The sequence below is a fragment of the Ovis aries genome, chromosome 21 (genome assembly GCF_016772045.2).
Source record: "Ovis aries strain OAR_USU_Benz2616 breed Rambouillet chromosome 21, ARS-UI_Ramb_v3.0, whole genome shotgun sequence".
Classification (NCBI taxonomy): Eukaryota; Metazoa; Chordata; class Mammalia; order Artiodactyla; family Bovidae; genus Ovis; species Ovis aries.
The window spans coordinates 41,911,165-41,929,683 of record NC_056074.1 but is presented as its reverse complement, the minus strand read 5'-3'; the positions used below and the strand labels follow the sequence as shown (position 1 = coordinate 41,929,683).

The 18,519-nt window shown below is 54.8% G+C and overlaps 1 protein-coding gene and 1 pseudogene across 1 annotated transcript; both read left to right on the top strand.

The window, feature by feature from the left end:
• The first annotated feature begins 2,608 nt into the window (after positions 1-2,608).
• Positions 2,609-12,661, top strand: UNC93B1 (unc-93 homolog B1, TLR signaling regulator). Its single transcript, XM_027959506.3, has 11 exons — positions 2,609-2,730; positions 2,878-3,019; positions 3,593-3,746; positions 6,423-6,584; positions 6,800-6,932; positions 7,277-7,370; positions 7,900-8,024; positions 8,415-8,597; positions 9,418-9,691; positions 10,815-10,933; positions 11,883-12,661. Exons 1-11 carry the CDS (start codon positions 2,635-2,637, stop codon positions 12,216-12,218), a joined length of 1,818 nt encoding a protein of 605 aa, XP_027815307.1. The 5' UTR covers positions 2,609-2,634; the 3' UTR covers positions 12,219-12,661.
• The window catches only part of LOC101112177 (small ribosomal subunit protein eS26-like), a 12,314-nt pseudogene continuing 6,402 nt past the window's right edge, over positions 12,608-18,519 (top strand).

Here is an 18,519-nt window from a genome sequence, read left to right as displayed (position 1 = left end):
AGCTCTTTGCATCAGGTGCAGAAACTTTTAAGTTGATATAGTCCTACCTGTTGATTTTTTTTTCTTTTGTTGTTTGTGCTTTTGATGTCTTAACTGAGACATCGTTGCAAGACCCATATTGAGAAACTACTATTTTTTTTTCAAGCTTTAAACTTTTTGCTTTGTATTGGGGATATAGCCGATTAACAATGTTGTGGCAGCTTCAGGCGAGCAACTAAGCGACTCAGCCACACTTACACAGGATCTTTTCTCCCCCAACCTCACTCCCATCCAGGCTGGCATATAACATTAAATAGAGTTCCATGTGCTATGCAATAGGTCCTTGTCGGTTATCTATTTTGAATATAGAAGTGTGTACATGACTCTCAGGAGCTACTACATTTTCTTCTAGGAGTTTTATTAGGTATTAGGTTATTAGGTATTATGCGTCTTTGCCTACAAACACCCATATAGTCAAAGCTATGGTTCTTCTAGTAGTTGTGTATGGATGTGAGAGCTGGACAATTAAAAAAAGGCTGAGAGCCAAAGAATTGATGTCTTTGAACTGTGGTGCTGGAGAAGACTCTTGAGAGTCCCTTGGACAGCAAGGAAATCAAACCAGTTCATCCTAAAGGAAATCAACCCTGAATATTCATTGGAAGGACTGAGCTGAAGCGGAAACTCCAATACTTTGGCCACTTGATGTGAAGAGTCGGCTCATTGGAAAAGACCCTGATCCTGGGCAAGATTAAAGGCAAGAGGAGAAGAGGGTGGCAGAGGATGAGATGGTTGGATGGCATCACCGACTCAATGGACATGAGTTTGAGCAAACTCTGGGAGATGGTGATGGACAGGGAAGCCTGGCGTGCTGCAGTCCATGGAGTTGCAAAGAGTCAGATGTGACTGAGCAACTGAACAACAAGGTGTCTTTGATCCATTTCAAGTTAATTTCTGTGAGTACCTTCAGAGAGAGGTCCAATTTCATTTTGAGCATGTAGTTATCCAGTTTTCCCAACACCAGAGACTATCCTGGAACCAATATTTTTAAAAGCTTCCCAGGTATTTCTAACCAGGCAGATACCCAGAGCTGCGGAGTACCACCTCCAGCAAAGCAGAAATTTCCTGGGCTCTCACTGAAGCCCCTGACCCAGTGTCCAGTCAGAAGTGGGCAGGAGGCTCTGAACCCTGCTGCAGTGTGGTGCTGGGGGTGGTCACCCTGCTGCAGTCCAGCAGCCTCCACAACCTTTTGTCTCCCAATGACTCTGCAAAAGGAAGCTCGGGGTGAGCGGGAGGTGGGTGTGGGCTGCCAAGTCCTGTGCTGGGAGCCTCTCCTGGGTGCTGTGGGGACTCTTTGAAGTGAAGTGTTAGTCGTTCAGTCATGTCCAACTCTTTGGGACCCCATGGACAGTAGCCTACCAGGCTCCTTTGTCCATGGAATTTTCCAGGCAAGAATACTGGATTGGGTTGCCATTTCTTGGCATTGCCAAGATTCCAGGGGATTTTCCTGACCCAAGGATTGAACCCTCATCTCCTGCATTGCAGGAAGATTCTTTACCAACTGAGCCACCGGGGAATCCTTGGGGGGCTCTTCGGTGACCTGTAAACACACCAGATGGGGCCTGGAGATGGGATAGGGATGACAGTGGTAAGGCTGAGGGGAGCTTATTATGGGCCTGGCACTTTCCTAAGCCTTTGCATTACCCCAGTAATCCCAAAATAGCCCTTTGAGCTGAGTATCCCCTGGTTTGTTGTTGTTGTCAGTCGCTCAGTAGTGTCCAACTCTTTGCAACCACATGGATTGCAGCATGCCAGGCTTCCTGGTCTTACACCAACTCCCGGAACTTGCTCAAACTCATGTCCATCGAGTTGGTGATACCATCCAACCATCTCATCCTCTGTCATCCCCTTCTCCTCCTGCCTTCAATCTTTCCCAGCATCAGGGTCTTCTCTAACGAGTCAGTTCTTCACATCAGGTGGCCAAAGTATTGGAGTTTCGACTTCAGCATCAGCCCTTCCAGTGAATATTCAGGACTGATTTCCTTTAGGATTGACTGGGTTGATCTCCTTGTAGTCCAAGGGACTCTCAGGAGTCTTCTCCAACACCAGAGCTCAGAAGCATCAATTCTTCCCTGCTCAGCCTTCTTTATGTCCAACTCTCACATCCATTCAGGACTATTGAAAAAACCGTAGCTTTGACTAGACAGACCTTTATCGACAGTGATGTCTCTGCTTTTTAATCCCTGGTTTACAGGTGAGGAAACAGAGTCACAGAGAAGTGGAGTTAATCTCCAGTCACAACACAGGGAAGTGGCAGAGTGGGGATTCGAACTAGCACCTCCCATCCCTGAGGCCACTGAGGGGCACGTGGGTGCTCCCCTACACACACAGACAAGCAGACACAGAGACATAGAGACAGACACAACGGACACACACACACAGAAACACACACACACAGAAACACACACACACACACACACACACACACACACACACACACACACACACACACACACACACACACACAAACGCCGGGCACGCCCCCAGCCGCGCAGGGCCTCCCCTAGCGGAGGAGGTGGCTCGGGGGCGGGGCGCGGCCGGTCCCAGCGCCGGGAGGAAGTGCCGGACTCCCGGGCGAGTCCTCCCGCGGGTCGGGCCATGGAGGCGGAGCCGCCGCTCTACCCGGTGGCGGGGGCCGCAGGGCCGCAGGGCGATGAGGACCGGCTCGGGGTCCCCGACGGGCCCGAGGCCCCGGTGAGCAGGGACGCGGATGGCGCGGGCACCGGGAGGGCCTGGGTCTCCCCGGCGGGAGTGGGATGCGGCCCCGGGGGCCGGGGGCGGCGGGGCTGGACGCGGGAGCGGCCGGGAAGCGCCTTTGCGAGCGGCCGTGGTGCCCCGCAGCTGGACGAGCTGGTGGGCGCGTACCCCAACTACAACGAGGAGGAGGAGGAGCGCCGCTACTACCGCCGCAAGCGGCTCGGCGTGCTCAAGAACGTGCTGGCGGCCAGCGCGGGCGGCATGCTCACCTACGGCGTCTACCTGGGTAGGTGGCCGGCGGCGCGCCCCGCCGGGGGGTTGGGCCCCGGGCCCGGCGAGGAGGCACGGCCCGCGGGCTCCCCCCCTCCCCTCCTCCGGCTCCGTCTGCGGACCTGAAGTTTCTCAAGGAAAGAGAAACCTCGGCCTCCCTTCCTCTTTCACTTCTCAATCTGCGCCCTGGCAGATGCAGCTGCGGCGCCCCCTCAGTGGGGCGTCCCTGGCGGGGGGGAGGGGACAGCCTCGGCCCTCGAGAGCGTGTGGGCGGCGCGCTGGGAGCCCTGGGCGGGTCTGCTGCCGTCCTGGGGGCGGGGTGGGGGGCGGCAGGTCATGGGGGCGCTGGGGTCCGAAAGTCCTGCAGAGCGACGCAGGGGAGGGGGGGTCTAGATTCAAGTCGCCGTCGTTGCCACTGGCAGGGGGACGCTCGACCAGCCTGGGCCTCCCCGCTGCCCTCCTGGGCATTGGAGTTAGGGATCCCTTTGGTGCCTAGAGCTACCCGCCCGGCTCTGCGTTCCTACCTCTGCTTGGTTGCCCCCAGAGCCAGGCTGCTCTCGCTATGCCCGCTCCCCGCCCCCCACCCCAGGCCTCCTGCAGATGCAGCTGATCCTGCACTATGATGAGACCTACCGCGAGGTGAAGTACGGCAACATGGGGCTGCCCGACATCGACAGCAAGATGCTGATGGGCATCAACGTGACGCCCATCGCCGCCCTGCTCTACACGCCCGTGCTCATCAGGTGCACCGTGGCCGTCCCTGCCAGGGCTGGGCTGCCCCCACTCCAACCCTGAAGGGGTGCAAGGGCTGTTGGACACCGGAGTCTCCAGCTCCCCTGGTGTTCCTGGGGGATGGGGAGAGGACTTGCTGAACTGGAGGGATGAGAGAGAAGGGGTGAAACCCAGGTTTGGGGAAGAAACACGAGCTTTGCCCCCAGACACTGTGGGTCTCAAGGTGAAGTCGCTCAGTCGTGTCCGACTCTTTGTGGCCCCGTGGACTGTAACCTACCAGGCTTCTCCATCCATGGGATTCTCCAGGCAAGAATACTGGAGTGGGTTGCCATTTCCTTCTCCAGGGGATCTTCCCGACCCAGGGATCGAACCCGGGTCTCCTGCATTGGAGGCAGACATTTTAACCTCTTAGCCACCAGGGAAGCCTCCGTGGGTCTCAAGCAACAGAAATTCGCTCTGGCTCCTTCCCTCAGCTTGCCCGTACCCCACGTGGCATCATTCTCGTGCCCTGCTTTGTGGCCTGGAGCCACAATGACCTTATGAGGTCCGGGCTGTGGAGTTTCTGGAAAGAATCTGATCAGCTAGCAAAGCCCAGGGACACACCCCAGGACCCATCAGGGTGGCATTGTTGAGGGACATTGCTCACTGCGAAGGGCATGGTTGGGTAGGTGCCCTGGGGACGTCTACTCCAGACCTGAGCCTTACTGGCATCCGGGGCTGTCACCGGGCCCTCCACCAGAACCTAACCACCAGGTGGTAGATCAGTGTTCAGATGGGACCTAGAGATCAGTGCACACACTGGATCTGTTCCCCTGTCTTTCCAAAACAAAAGCAACCCCCGCCCCCGCCCCTCCTCACCCCCAGCTCCTGGGCTGTTTCCTTGTCTTAAAACTAAAAAGAAAGAGGTGGTGAGGGAGAGAGAGAAGCTGAGAAAGAAAGGAAGGAAGGAAGGAGGAAGAAAACCTCCTAGGATAAACTTTCAGAACTGCCCTGACTAGGTCAGAAACATATAAAAGGCTTTATGGCTCTTGAAACCCATCACTATTATCCACAGGGACCTCCTTTCATTTCCTTTGTGCTGGGCACTTTATAAGCTATCGCATTCCCTACAATCCAGGGTGGATGCTCTAATCTTAGACACAGGGAGACCAAGAGGTTGAACCCATTCCCACCGGCAGAAGTGCAGACTGAAAGTCTGAACCCGGGCAGAGTGACTCGGAACCCCCATGCTTTCCCTACCCCCATACTCCCAGGCGGACTTTCCAAAGGACTGTACCACCTGCCTGAGCACTGACTGTGTCATTTATAAAACCACAGCCTCATCAGCAGTGAGTGTTGGTATTTTTACTTTTTTGCAGTTTCAGAGTGTACGGTGCAGTTTCGGTGCCCTTCCCCAAATAGATCAGAGGAGGCTGCCTGTCTGTTTATTAGATGGCAGTTCAGTTCAGTGCAGTCGCTCAGTTGTGTCCGATTCTTTGTGACCCTGTGGACTGCAGCATGTCAGGCTTCCCTATCCATCACCAACTCCAAGCTTACTCAAACAACTGTCCATTGGGTCAGCGATGCCATCCAACCATCTCATCCTCTGTTGTCCCCTTCTCCTCCTGCCTTCAATCTTTCCCAGCACCAGGATCTTTTCCAATGAGTTGGCTTTTTCACATCAGGTGGCTAACGTATTGGAGCTTCAGCTTCAGCATCAGTCCTTTCAGTGAATATTCAGGGTTGACTTCCTTTAGGATTGACTAGTTTGATCCTAGGGATGTGACCACACAATCATGGTTATCTAGGTCATTAAGACCTTTTTTGTATAGTTCTGTGTATTCTGGCCACCTCTTCTTAATCTCTTCACGAGCAAGTATACTCCAATGAAAAAAGAAGAAAAAAAGAACCAGGAAGACCCTGTTGTAGAAGAGAAAGCAATTGTATCAGAAAACCAGAGTCACTGAACTTTGAGCTTGCTAGAAACTCAGAAGAAAGGAAATAATGAGCACAAATACTCAAAACAAACAAAAACCAAAACAAAGCTAATCCCAAGATGAGAGGGGTGATTTCTAACCTGATCAGCCTCCGAGCCCCGAATAGTCCCTTATCCTGTCATTTGTCAACCCCTTCCTAATGTGGTGTGACATTTTCCCAAGAGCCAGTGAGGATGTTGTTCTAGGAGCCAGTGAAGAGGAAGCTTCCCAACTGACCAGGCTGGACTGAAAGGGCAAAGGGCAGAGGGGACGGGGCGCCAGGGTTCTCTCCGTGGCCCTCAGTTTCCTCCACCCAGTTTCCTGGGACAAGTTCCTTAGACATTCGCTTGGGTCCTGCAGTCACTGCACGTGGGTAGAGGAAGGGCCTCAGTAGTCAGCCCAGAACACAGATGAGGGCTTCTTGTGTCCACGAGCCTCTGTCTCCTGACACCCTCTCCCCGCTTTCTCTCCTCTATCCCTGCAGTGGCCGTGAGAAGCTTGCAGCTGGGGCACGGCGCACATTACATCTGTGTGGTTACAGTGGCTCACTTGAGGCCACCAGCAAGTCCGTATCTCTGAGACTCTAGTTCAGGTCCCTCGATTCCAGGGCCAGGGGTCTCTCCCCACCTCAGCCAGCCTCAGGAGCTGGGACCCAGAGCTGTGGCCCCTGTGGTTTGGGGCTGAAGCCCTCTGGGTAGCTCGTGGTGCCAGCATCCTTCCTACCACTTGCAGGTTTTTTGGCACCAAGTGGATGATGTTCCTGGCTGTGGGCATCTACGCCCTCTTTGTCTCCACCAACTACTGGGAGCGCTACTACACGCTTGTGCCCTCAGCCGTGGCCCTGGGCATGGCCATTGTGCCTCTTTGGGCCTCCATGGGCAACTACATCACCAGGTGAGTCTGGTGGACAGCAGGGTGGAAGACTGGGGACCCAACAGAGCTGTATTGCCCACCTCAGCTGGGGGACCTTAGGCCAGCCTTAGTTACCCTCTGGGCCTCAGTTTCCCCATTGGTGGGACACAGGTTGGGTACACATATGCCTGGGTACAGAGAGTGAGGCATCTGGCTGACGGAGGGCTGGGGAGAGCCTTCTCTCCTTTGCGGTCCAGGATGGCCCAGAAATACTATGAGTACTCCCACTACAAGGAGCAGGATGAGCAGGGCCCCCAGCAGCGCCCACCACGGGGCTCCCATGCACCCTACCTCCTGGTCTTCCAAGCCATCTTCTACAGCTTCTTCCATGTGAGTGCCATGCCTGGGGAACCTGGGGGCAGGCTATTCCAGGCCCAGAATCACATATTGCAGCCTATCCCACAGTCTTTCCAGTCCGCTAGTCCACTGCCCTTTCTTAGGCCAACCCTTGCTTGCTTACCTCTAGTGACAGAGACCTCATCACCTCACTGTCCATGGTGCTGACCAGGAGGAAGTCCTCCTGCATCGGGCACCCCCCACCACTGGACTGGCCCCTAGAAGTGGGAGGGCCCCTGTCCTCCCAAGGCTGTGCCCAGACCCCTCCCAGATGGTGCCTGTCCTCTCCATCTGGTTCCATGCCCTGCACCTGACCCACACCACCCTCCTGCCCACAGCTGAGCTTCGCCTGCGCCCAGCTGCCCATGATCTACTTCCTGAACCACTACCTGTATGACCTGAACCACACGCTGTTCAACGTGCAGAACTGCGGTTAGTGCTCAGGGGGGTGGGTTCCCTAAGGTTTGCTTGCCTCCCCCGCTGAGTCACCCAGCAGACACTGGGCCCTCAAGGGCAGAAAGGATGCCCTCGCTCACAGGATCCAGAGCTGAGAGCCTGCCGTCACAACTCTGGTGATTGGGAAAAGCAAAGGGCCTTGTCCTTAGGTCATCTGACTCAACCTGGGGTCAGGGTAGGGTGCATCAGGGAAGGCTGCCTAGAGGAGGTCCATCTGGGCTGAGGCTGCCTGTGGAATCTCTCAAGAGCAAGTATACCCTCAATGCAGGGAGATGTATGGAGGTGGGAGGTGGGCTGGCAACCTAGGGAAAGGTACTTTCAGCCCTCTTGGCCCTCACCTCCAAATTTACTTTCCAAAGGAACCCTGCCTTTGCAGGCACGGATCCTCAGCCACCCCCTCTAACCCTCCCCTCACCCATCTCCTTGGTTCCATTTCTTTATGGCTGAGTCGCCAGTGTGCCCTGCTCCCTGCCTCACGATGCCCCTGCACCCTCCTCTTTCTCAGGCACTAACAGCCAGGGCATCCTCCTTGGCTTCAACAAGACCGTTCTGCGAACGCTACCGCGGAGCCGAAACCTCATTGTGGTGGAGAGCGTGCTCATGGCTGTGGCCTTCCTGGCTATGCTGCTGGTGCGGCCTGGAGTGGGGGTGTGGCGGGGTCAGGTCTGGGGCCCTTGGCGGGGAGAGAGGCGGCTTCGTCTGAGTCTGGAGTCAGGGCTGAGTCCTCTGGAGGGGACCTGAGCCTACGCACTGGGCTTGAGGCTTGGAGGCGTGGCCGATGCCTGTGGACTGAGAGAGGAGTTGGAATGCCAGAGGCCAGTAAGAGAGGGTCCAGGCCAGATCCGGGTCGAGCTGGAGACAGGGTCCTGGAGGGGGTCCGAGGTGTGGCTTCAACCTGGGGGCGAGGCCGGGAGGCACGTCCTGGGATTTGCCGGGGGAGGGGCTGGGGCGGGGCCGAGTTCAAGGGGCGGGGCCAGGGCTCCCGGCTGCCCGCCCCCTCCCTCACTGCCTGGCCCGCAGGTGCTGGGCCTGTGCGGAGCCGCATACCGACCCACAGAGGAGATCGACCTGCGCAGTGTGGGCTGGGGCAATATCTTCCAGCTGCCCTTCAAGCACGTGCGCGACTTCCGCCTGCGCCACCTCGTGCCCTTTTTCATCTACAGCGGCTTCGAGGTGCTCTTTGCCTGCACAGGTCTCGCACTGGTAAGTGCAGCCTGCAGAGGGTAAAGCCAGATAAAGTCCACGACATCCCGTTAAATTTGAGTTTCGGATAAACAACGAATAAGTTTCGAATTTATCAGTTCAGTTCAGTTCAGTCGCTCAGCCGTGTCCGACTCTTTGTGACCCCATAGACTGCAGCACGCCAGGCCTCCCTGTCCATCGCCAACTCCTGGAGTTTACCCAAACTCATGCCCATTGAGTCGGTGATGCCATCCAACCATTTCTTCCTCTGTCGTCCCTGTCTCCTGCCTTCAATCTTTCCCAGCATCAGGGTCTTTTCAAATTTCGAATTTATAAGTATGTGTAATACAAACACCATTGGCCCTCCGCGTTCACGAATCCAGAGGGCCCACAGCACTGCCCCATTTTATAGAAGGGATTTAAGCATCCATAGAGGGTGTCCGCGGAGAGTCCTGGAGCCCACCCCCTGCAGACACCAAGGGACAATTGAAGGCCTGGATATTTCCCCCGTCTCCTTTTGCCTCTTTCCCTCAGTCCCTGTGCACCTTGGGAAAGTTGCTTTCACCTCTCCCAGGCTGCTTCCTCATTTGTGAGGTGTCTAATGACGCAGTTCCAGTTGAGACGGAATCGTGCCCAGAAAGTGTTTGGTTCCACGTGGGTTCCAACCTTGGTGTCTGGGGCCACTGTCCAAGCATTTTCTCATGGTCTGTCACTAAGGAACCTTCCCACAGGCTTTGGAGGAAGTTGGCCCTGTGGTGGCAGTTGAGAGGGCAGGATGTGGCCTGACGTGACTCAAAGAGCCTGGGCCAGCTGACCACCAACCTCACCCCTGTCCCCCTAGGGCTACGGCGTGTGCTCGGTGGGGCTGGAACGCCTGGCATACCTCCTCGTGGCTTACAGCCTGGGCGCCTCGGCCTCCTCAGCTCTGGGCCTGCTGGGGCCGTGGCTGCCGCGCCCCGTGCCCCTGGTGGCCGGGGCTGGACTGCACCTGCTGCTCACTCTCAGCCTCTTCTTCTGGGCCCCCAAGCCCCGGACCCTGCAGCACATCTGGATCCTCTACACAGTAGCCGTGCTCTGGGGTGTGGGCAGTGCCCTCAACAAGACTGGGATCAGCAGTGAGTATAGCCGTGGGCCCTGGGTAGCTGGACAGAGGATCCAGGGGCTCCTCTAGGCAGTTGTGGGGAGCACAGACATCCCAGGGACAGACTTAGGGGCGATGGATACCCTGGAGGGCTGTCATGGGGCCTGTGCACTTGCTGGGGGCAGGTGGGGATCCCTATGCACACTCTTGGTGGCGGGGGGAAGTCCATGGACACTGCAGGGACAGATGGGGGCTGTGGACACCCTCAAAGCGGGTATGGAGTCACCTGCATGGACATCCTGTTGACTACCAGGGCAGGCATGGGATTCAGGGTGACATTGTGTGGTTCCATGAGCTGAGTATGGGGCTCTGTGGACACCCCTTCAGTTCAGTTCAGTTCAGTTGCTCAGTTGTGTCTGACTTTTTGCGACCCCATGAACTGCAGCACGCCAGGCTTCCCTGTCTATCACCAACTCTCGGAGTTTACTCAGACTCATGTCCATTGAGTCGATGGTGCCATCCAACCATCTCATCCTCTGTCATCCCCTTCTCCTCCCACCTTCAATCTTTCCCAGCATCAGAGTCTTTTCCAATGAGTCAGTTCTTCACATCAGGTGGCCAAAGTATTGGACACCTCTTAGGGACCATGTAAAAAAAAAAAACACACTGGGGACGCCTTATTTCATACTAGGGGGCAGGGTCCACCTTGGCATAGTTTTCAGAACACTGGAAACATATCAAGGTCTGTGCCCCAGAGCAGGTCCATTGCATCCCAGAAAAATAACCAGGGTGTGTCCATTAGGGGGCTCACTGGAAAAGTCCCTGATGCTGGGAAAGATTGAAGGCAAAAGGAAAAGGGGTCAACGGAGGATGAAATGGTTAGTTAGCATCACTGACTCAATGGACAGGAGTTTCAGCAAACTCCGGAAGATAGTGAAGGAAGTCCTGCAGTCCACGGGATCGCAGAGTCGGAGACAACTGAGCGACTGAACAACAACGAACCACTAGGGGGCAGGCCGGGACCGGTTTACAACAGCTTTCTACGCGCTCTTGCCAAGGGCTGGGACCAGTGCAGAGCATCTGGGGGTCCCCGCAGGGAGGTCCGCAGCTCTGGGCCCACCTGGCCCCTCCCCCTCTCTGCCCTGCCCTGTCTGCAGCGCTCCTGGGAATCCTGTACGAGGACAAGGAAAGGCAAGACTTCATCTTCACCATCTATCACTGGTGGCAGGCTGTGGCCATCTTCACCGTCTACCTGGGCTCAAGCCTGCCCATGAAGGTGAGGTCTGTCCCTACTCAACCCCTAGACAACAGATACTTTTGAGTGCCCGCCCTGGCCTCACAGACCCTGAAAGGCATTCTCTGTCCAAGGGCCAGGCCCTGGGCAAAGCCCACTAGTTGGCCCCACACCCATCACTGGCTCGTCACTTCCTGCTTCATCTCCTGCCAGCCTCAGTTTACCCGTGTCTGAAAGGGTTCATAATTTGCCCTCTCCTTGCGGGCACATCCCAGCTGCCTGGTGGGTTGTTTGGTCACCTGCTCACTAGATGTTGGGCTCTGAGCTGGATGCTGAAGGTCCCTCTCCCTTCTTGACGCTCCAGGGTCCTGGCCAACTTTAAAAACAATTAAAGAAAAGTATTTATTTGGCTGCACTGGGTGTTAGTTGCAGCACACAGGATCTTAGTTGGAGCATGTGGGACCTAGTTCCCCGGCCAGGGATTGAACCTGGGCCTCTTGCATTGGGACCACAATCTTAGCCACTGGACTATCAGGGAAGTCCCTGGCCAACCTTTTTTTTTTTTTTTTTAATGACATAGAACAGGAAATAGCAGGGAGTATGCCTGTGAATATGCATGAATGTACTGCCTTATGTTGTAAAATTATGTCTGACTGCCTGTTACAGTCAAACCCTGTAACAAGTGTCACTTATGGTCCTCACATAAGGGGCAGGGTAATCTAAGCCCTGTTAAGGTGGCCCAAGCCTCCCTTCACATCTACCCCGGGAAGCAAAAGGATTATCATTACAGTAAGGGAAACTGAGGCCATGAGAAGTAGGGTGGCCATAAAGGACAGAGCTGGGGTTTGGGCCTTGCCGGCAGCACGGTACCCAGAGCTTGGCTGGCCCCCAGGAGGAGGGAAGGGCAGCCGAGGAGCTGCGGCGTGCCTACCCGGGCGAGGGGCGGGGCCGGCAGCCGTGGGTCCCCTGCATTCTACCCCTGTTGGCCCAGGCTAAGCTGACGGTGCTGCTGGTGACGCTGGTGGCATCCGCCGCCTCGTACCTGTGGATGGAGCAGAAGCTGCGGCGAGGCGTGGTCCCGCGCCAGCCCCGCATCCCGCGGCCCCAGCACAAAGTGCGCGGCTACCGCTACCTGGAGGAGGACAACTCGGACGAGAGCGACGCGGAGGGCGAGCGCGGCGGCTGCGGAGGCGGCGGCCGGGGGGACTGCGCGGAGGAGGAGGCGCCGCCCGCGTGGCCCCGACCCGGCCCGGAACCAGCCGGTCTCTACCGCCGGCCCTGTCCCTACGAACAGGCGCAGGGAGGCGATGGGCCGGAGGAGCAGTGAAAGGCCAAGCGTGATCTCCGGCCTAGGTTTAACGCGTCTCAGGTCGGGGCCCCTCTGATTCCGCGCGCCAATTTCAGGCAGGACCCTCTGCGCGCCCCGCCCCGGGTTCAGGAACGCCCCTCCCAGAGCCTGGCCTCCTGGAGCTTGGGATCCTCCCCGCAGCCTCTTCCAAGGCGGACTGGGTCCTCGAGACCCCTCCGCCAGGCCCAGGCTTCAAGAGACCGCCCAGCGGAAACCCTCCTCCGACCTTAGGGGCCGCTCTCCATGACCCCCTCCCCGGCCCCAGCCCCGGGGCAGGGACTCCGCAGTCCCGCCCCAGCTCCGGCTCCAGGACTGGGCCGGTTGGTGTGTCGCCTGCTTTGCACATCCTGTCCCCACAGCCCGCCAAGATGTACGACGACTTTAAGAAAATGGGCAATAAAGAGATTTTTGTATTGTCCTGATTGGGAAGCGTGTCGTGGGTGAGCAGAGATGGCCCGGGGCGTGTGGCCGGGTGACCCAGCCGACTGGGGCACTGGGGTCGCCTGCCTTGAACTGAGATTGGGGAGGGAGGGTCCCCTAAGCTCCGCTCACCAGGCTGTTCCCGCTCCTGGAGGTACTGCGGCTCCTCACAGCCGCCAGCTTTTGCCAGTTCCACCCCACCCACTCAGGACAAAGAGGCGCCTGGGGGTCGTCAGTAGGGACCTCAGCCAGCCCCTCACTGGGCTAGAGGAGGGGATGGAGTCCCGCAGCCCAGGTCCCGCCGCCCCCTCCTCTAGCATCCCCAGCCCTCCTGCTCCACCCCCGTCCTTTCCTTACCCCTTGGGCCGCTTCTGCCCACAGCTCCCCAAGGGATTCCTTTTGGGGCCAAGTCCATTTCTGAGCCATGTGCGGGTCACCCCATGTCCAGTATGGGCCTGGGGCATTGATGTCTGAGCCCAGCTAAACTTGGCTGCTGATCTTCCAGGGTGACAGCCTACATTGTGACTGTCCATGAGGGATGCAGACGCTGGTGGGAGGGGCACACCCTTATCCCCCAACGTCGCCCACCACTGTGGGGAGAGGGAACTGAGATCCCACTGTGAGGAGAGGCAAGGGGACCGCAGGAGGGTCCTGGAGCCCCCAGTTGCACCCCAGGAGATCGGTACCAGCAATGCTGGAGGCAGAGCATTCCTCCTCACCCCACATCCACCCCTGGCAGCCTCCCAGACCCTCATCCACACCCACTTAAGCATCGGTCTCCTAGCTTCTTCCACCCACTATGGCCCTCTCTCCTCTGCCTCCCGCAGCCCTCACTTGAGTTTGTTTCCAGGAACCTCAGCGAGCCCTGGAGCCAGGCTCTTGAGCTCAGACAGGGGGTCAGCCCCTCTGAGCCACTTTCCTCCTCTGTAAACTGTATCTGTGGTGGCACCGAGGTCCCCAGAGCCTGGAGGAGACTCACAAGGGCACAGAGGATATTTTAAATTGTCTAAAATGTGGACATCTCCCTGCTCTAAGCAAATTAACAGGTTCCGTTAGTTCACAATTTCAGCGTTAGATGACACCACAAATCCTTTCATGTCATAGCTTTGAGAAGGTGGGTTTCCTGTGGTTTCGAGATTTAAAAATGGACATGACCATGGAACAAGAAATGAGACTGGGGGTGTCCCATCTGATTCCAGGTTTGAGAAGCTGGCCAGTGCACATAGCCAGTTTGTAAGTCATGGTGGTTATTGTCAAGTCATTACGTGGTATCCAACTCTTGTGCGACCCCAAGGACTGTAGCCCACCAGGCTCCTCTGTCCATGGGATTTTGCAGGTAAGAATACTAGAGTGGGTTGCCATTTCTTTCTCCAGGAGATCTTCCCAACCCAGGAATCGAACCCAAGTTTCCTACATGTGTCTCCTACATTGTAGGTGAATTCTTTACCACTGAGCTACCAGGGAAGCTTGGTGGTTATTAGAGAAGGAAATAAAAATACCATTTTTTTTTCTTTCTATCGCTGTGTATTATTCAATATATTTTCTAAGTTATTAGAACATACATACTTATTGATTTGACCTAAATAATTCACAAATAGAACAGTTAGATATTTCCTTTGGCTTAAGAGCACCGTGAAAAAATTACCGAGATGCTGAGGGTTTCAGGACCAGGGAATGCTTGGGCAGCTCTGTGTTAGCAGAGGGCTGGCACGGAGTTACCTACAGGGAGGCCCTCGTAGGACCCTGGGCTCCCCCTCCTGCCTTGTCCAGAGAACTGAAGCATCTTTGGCTCCAGCCTGGGGGCGGAGATTAAACCTACGCTCTGTGATGCTCCAGGCCCTGCTCTGAATCAGCGTAAACTAGTCACCATCTGCTTTTGGCAGATTCGAGGATCCTGCCTTTATGGGGGGTAGCAAGGCCCACACCTCTCCACAGCCTCCCCAACAGGTGACCTCTAGACTCATACAGATGAAGGAGCTGAAAACTGCCTGCCTCATATACAGACTTTCAATGATGAGCAGCCCCAGACGGGGTCATGTGGGGTGACTGGCACTCTGTCCTCCCCTTTCCCCAGCAGCATCTAGCACGGAAGGCAATGTTCTCTGACGGCAGATGTGCTGACCTCCTGGCAGGGTTCCAGCCAAATTCCAGGCAGAGCTGGGCAACCAGATGCTCGAGCCATAAGCAGGGCAGGGCATCGTTTGGGAAAGTGTGGGCGTCTGGGCGTGCCAGGCAAGCGAGGGGAGGCGAAGACAATGGTTCTGCAGCTGGTCTCAGTTCCAAGTCATTTCCAGGGATGAGCCCAGGCATTCGGAGCAGCCACCTGGGAGGGAGCATGACTTTCAATGACATGCCTTGCAGGGGGATAGGCTCCCCATCAGAAGACTCCACACCCCCTGTCACTGCTCCTGGCACATGGACAAGACCCACAGAGAGACACACGGAACAGGCCACACCCATGACAAGCAACACACACGCACACACCCAGAACAAGCAGGATAACTGTCATGGCGGCAAGCCCCAGCAGGCCAGCTCTTACAGGGACGCCTAATCAAGCCATCAGATGTGGATGCTCCATCCCTTGGCAGCTCCAGGTCTGGATGTAAAGTACAATGTTGATGTCTCTGTCACCTCTGGATAAGGGGACCGGGTGGTCGTCTGGACTCCAAAGTGGAAAGTCAGACTCAGCATCATGGTCTTGGCTTCTGTGATTCTGCGTCAATCTGCCCTTGGGTAATTTTAAAAACTATATGATTCCAAGACTCTATAGTGTCAGATTTTAACTATCTTCTCAATAGCAGATGAGAGAGCTTGAAAGTCTTCTAGAGTCACCTAGAGATGCTGGATCAGAAACAAACTGGTTTGGGGACATCCCTGGCAGTCCAGCCATTAAGATTCTGTGCTTTCTAGGGGGGGAACTAAGATTCCATGTGCTACGGCATCCCATATGGCATGGCCAAAAAGTAAAATTTGATAAATTCTGCAACTGAGGCAGATCTGCATCAGCAGGATACAAAAGTAAAGGTTGCTATTTAGAGGGTATTAGAGTTTACATTCAGAAAAGTGGAAGTCACTCAGTCATGTCCAATTCTTCGGAACTCCATGGACTATACATAGTCCATGGAATTCTCCAAGCCAGAATACTGGCATAGTCTTTCCCTTCTCCAGGGGATCTTCACAACCCAGGGATCGAACCCAGGTCTCCCGCTTTGCAGGCGGATTCTTTACCAGCTGAGTCATCAGGGAAGCCCAAGAACACTGGAGTGGGCAGCCTATCCCTTCTCCAGCAGATCTTCCCAACTCGAGAATTGAACCGGGGTCTCCTGCATTGCAGAGTGTCAATATAAATGTAAGTTTGCAAATGCGGGCATTCTCCCAAGTATCTTGTTCAAGAGATGAACCTTTTTTTATGAGAAGGCGGGATCTTATGAGAGTTGTTGAAGTTGGACGATTTGGCACGGGCTGAATCCCTTTGTGTTACATGTTACCGGTCATGAGGCAATACATGTCGTGGTTTTGTTTTTACAGACGGCAAACCCAGCCGCACAGCTCTGGGGTCAGGAACAGTGTGGCTGTGGTCCTGGCTGGTCAGGGTCCTGCTCTGGTGCTGATAGTAGTGCCCACTTTGGCTGGCTGAGAGGCCCGTGATGCTCAGGGAGGGCCCATGAGGGATGGAACCGCTGCTCTCAGTGAAGCCCTGTCTTGTTTACTCTCTTATTCCTGTGTTATCCCTCAGTTGTGTTCGACTCTTTGCAACCCCATGGACTGTAGCCCATCAGGCTCCTCTGTCTGTGGGATTCCCCATACTGGAGTGAGTTGCCATTTTTTAGGGGACCCCAAAGTGGTAATGATTCTGGGGCAAGAATGGCCTCCCAGAGCATCATGGTCCTGGGCAAGGGACCAAGGGTGGGGGTGGGGGTGGGGAAGGGTTGAGACTATGCCAGAAGACCCAGGTCTGTCTTTACCCTAAAGATGCTATCTTTACTCTAGCAAGGAGGTTTCTGTGGCCCACTTTCCTGACCCAAGACATAAGTGCAGGGAATTTCCCCGGTGGCCCAGCGGTTAGGATGCCAAGTTTTCACTAGTGAGGGCCTGGGTTCAATCCCTGGTCAGGGAACTAAGATTCCACAAGCCATGTGGCACAATCGAAAAAAAAAAAAAAAGCCATTTGGACATTTATGTGGAAAGTGTTGTCAATAAAATATCACACCTGGATTCTAGGGACAGCTACACATGACTGAGGGCCTGTGGGCACAGGTTTCATGCCACAGCTGGGCTGTTCAGGTAACCTGGGGAGCTCAGCAGGAGCTCACGATTTGTTGTTGTTCAGTGGCTCAGCACTGTCCGACCCTCTGTGACCGCATGGACTGCAGCACGCCAGGCTCCTCTGTCCTTCACGATCTCCTGGAGTTTGCTCATACACATGTCCATTAAATCAGTGATGCCGTCCAACCATAGAGTAGGACTTACTTCAGAAAGACCTGTGGGGGCACCTTTCATCACATGCGCTGAACTTCAGCAAGAGTCACAGAATTCCCACAAGGTTTAGGAGAAAGTTCGCCAGCTTGGGCTGAAAGGACACAGATAATGCAAAAGCAAAAGAGGCCATCAGAATGCCCCCTCCCAGTCCGTCCGATTCTACCGGCAGGAAGCAGACTGAGGAAACCACTCAGCTGCAAACACATGCTCCCTTTTATGAGAAAGGAAAGACTCAGATGACCAGGACCCAGAGATCAGAGCCCTGAGCCTTGCAGCATTCCTCCCAAACCTTGGAATCCGACTAAAGAACTTCCCATGTGTTCCTGGCTGGATTTCAGAACTGCTCTGGGCCAGCCGGGTCCACTGCGCCTCCTGTTTTCTTGCTCTTTGAGCAGGAATGCCTGTGGCAGCTATCCTGTACTGAGATTATAAGACTACAGCCGAGGCATCGGCCAGATTTCAGTCATCTCAGGGCTCCAATGGGAAAGGATCCACTTCCAAGCTCCCTCCTCTGGCCTTTGGCTGGCTGTGGTTCCTTGGAGGCTGTTAGGTTGAGGGTCTCAGCTCCTCACTGGCTATTGACGGAGGCTGCCTACAGTTTCTGGAGGCTGCCTACAGTTTCTGCCGTGTAGGCCTTTCCATCGGCAGCTGGCTTCATCAGAGTAAACAAAAGAAGAACCAGAAAGAGCATGAGCGGGTGGAATAATAACCTTTACTTTTGTGGAAGTGAAATTCAAATAACACGAAACTCACCATGTGAGTTCAGTGGCATTTTCTGCACTTGGCATATTATATAATCAACACCTCTCTCTAGTTTCAAAACTTTTTCATCACCACAAGACGAATATACTGTACCCACAAAGCAATCATTCCCGGTTTTTCCTGCCCCCAGACCTCGACAGCCACCAGTCTGCTTCCTGTCTCTATGGATTTGCCTCTTCTAGACATTTCATATAACACAAATCATTCAACATGTTCCCTTTGATGTTGGGTTTTTTTTTTTTCCACTTAACCTCGTGTTTTCAAGTTTCATCCATATTGTAGCTCATGAATAAGGACTGCATTTTTTTCTTAATAGACTATTTTTTAGAGTTGTTTTAGGCTCACATTCCTTTCTAGGGTGGAGTAATATTCCATTGTATGGATACACCCTATCAGTTTATCCATTCATCCACTGATGGACATTTGGGTTGTCTCCACATTCTGGCTGTTGTGAATAATGCTTCCATGAACATTCATGAACAAATATTTGTTTGAACACCTGTTTTCAATTTGGGGAAATATACACACCTAGGAGTGAAATTTCTTGGCCATGTGGTGCCTATGCTAAACTTTTTGAGTAACTGCCAAACTCATTTCCAAGGCAGAGGCATCATCTGAC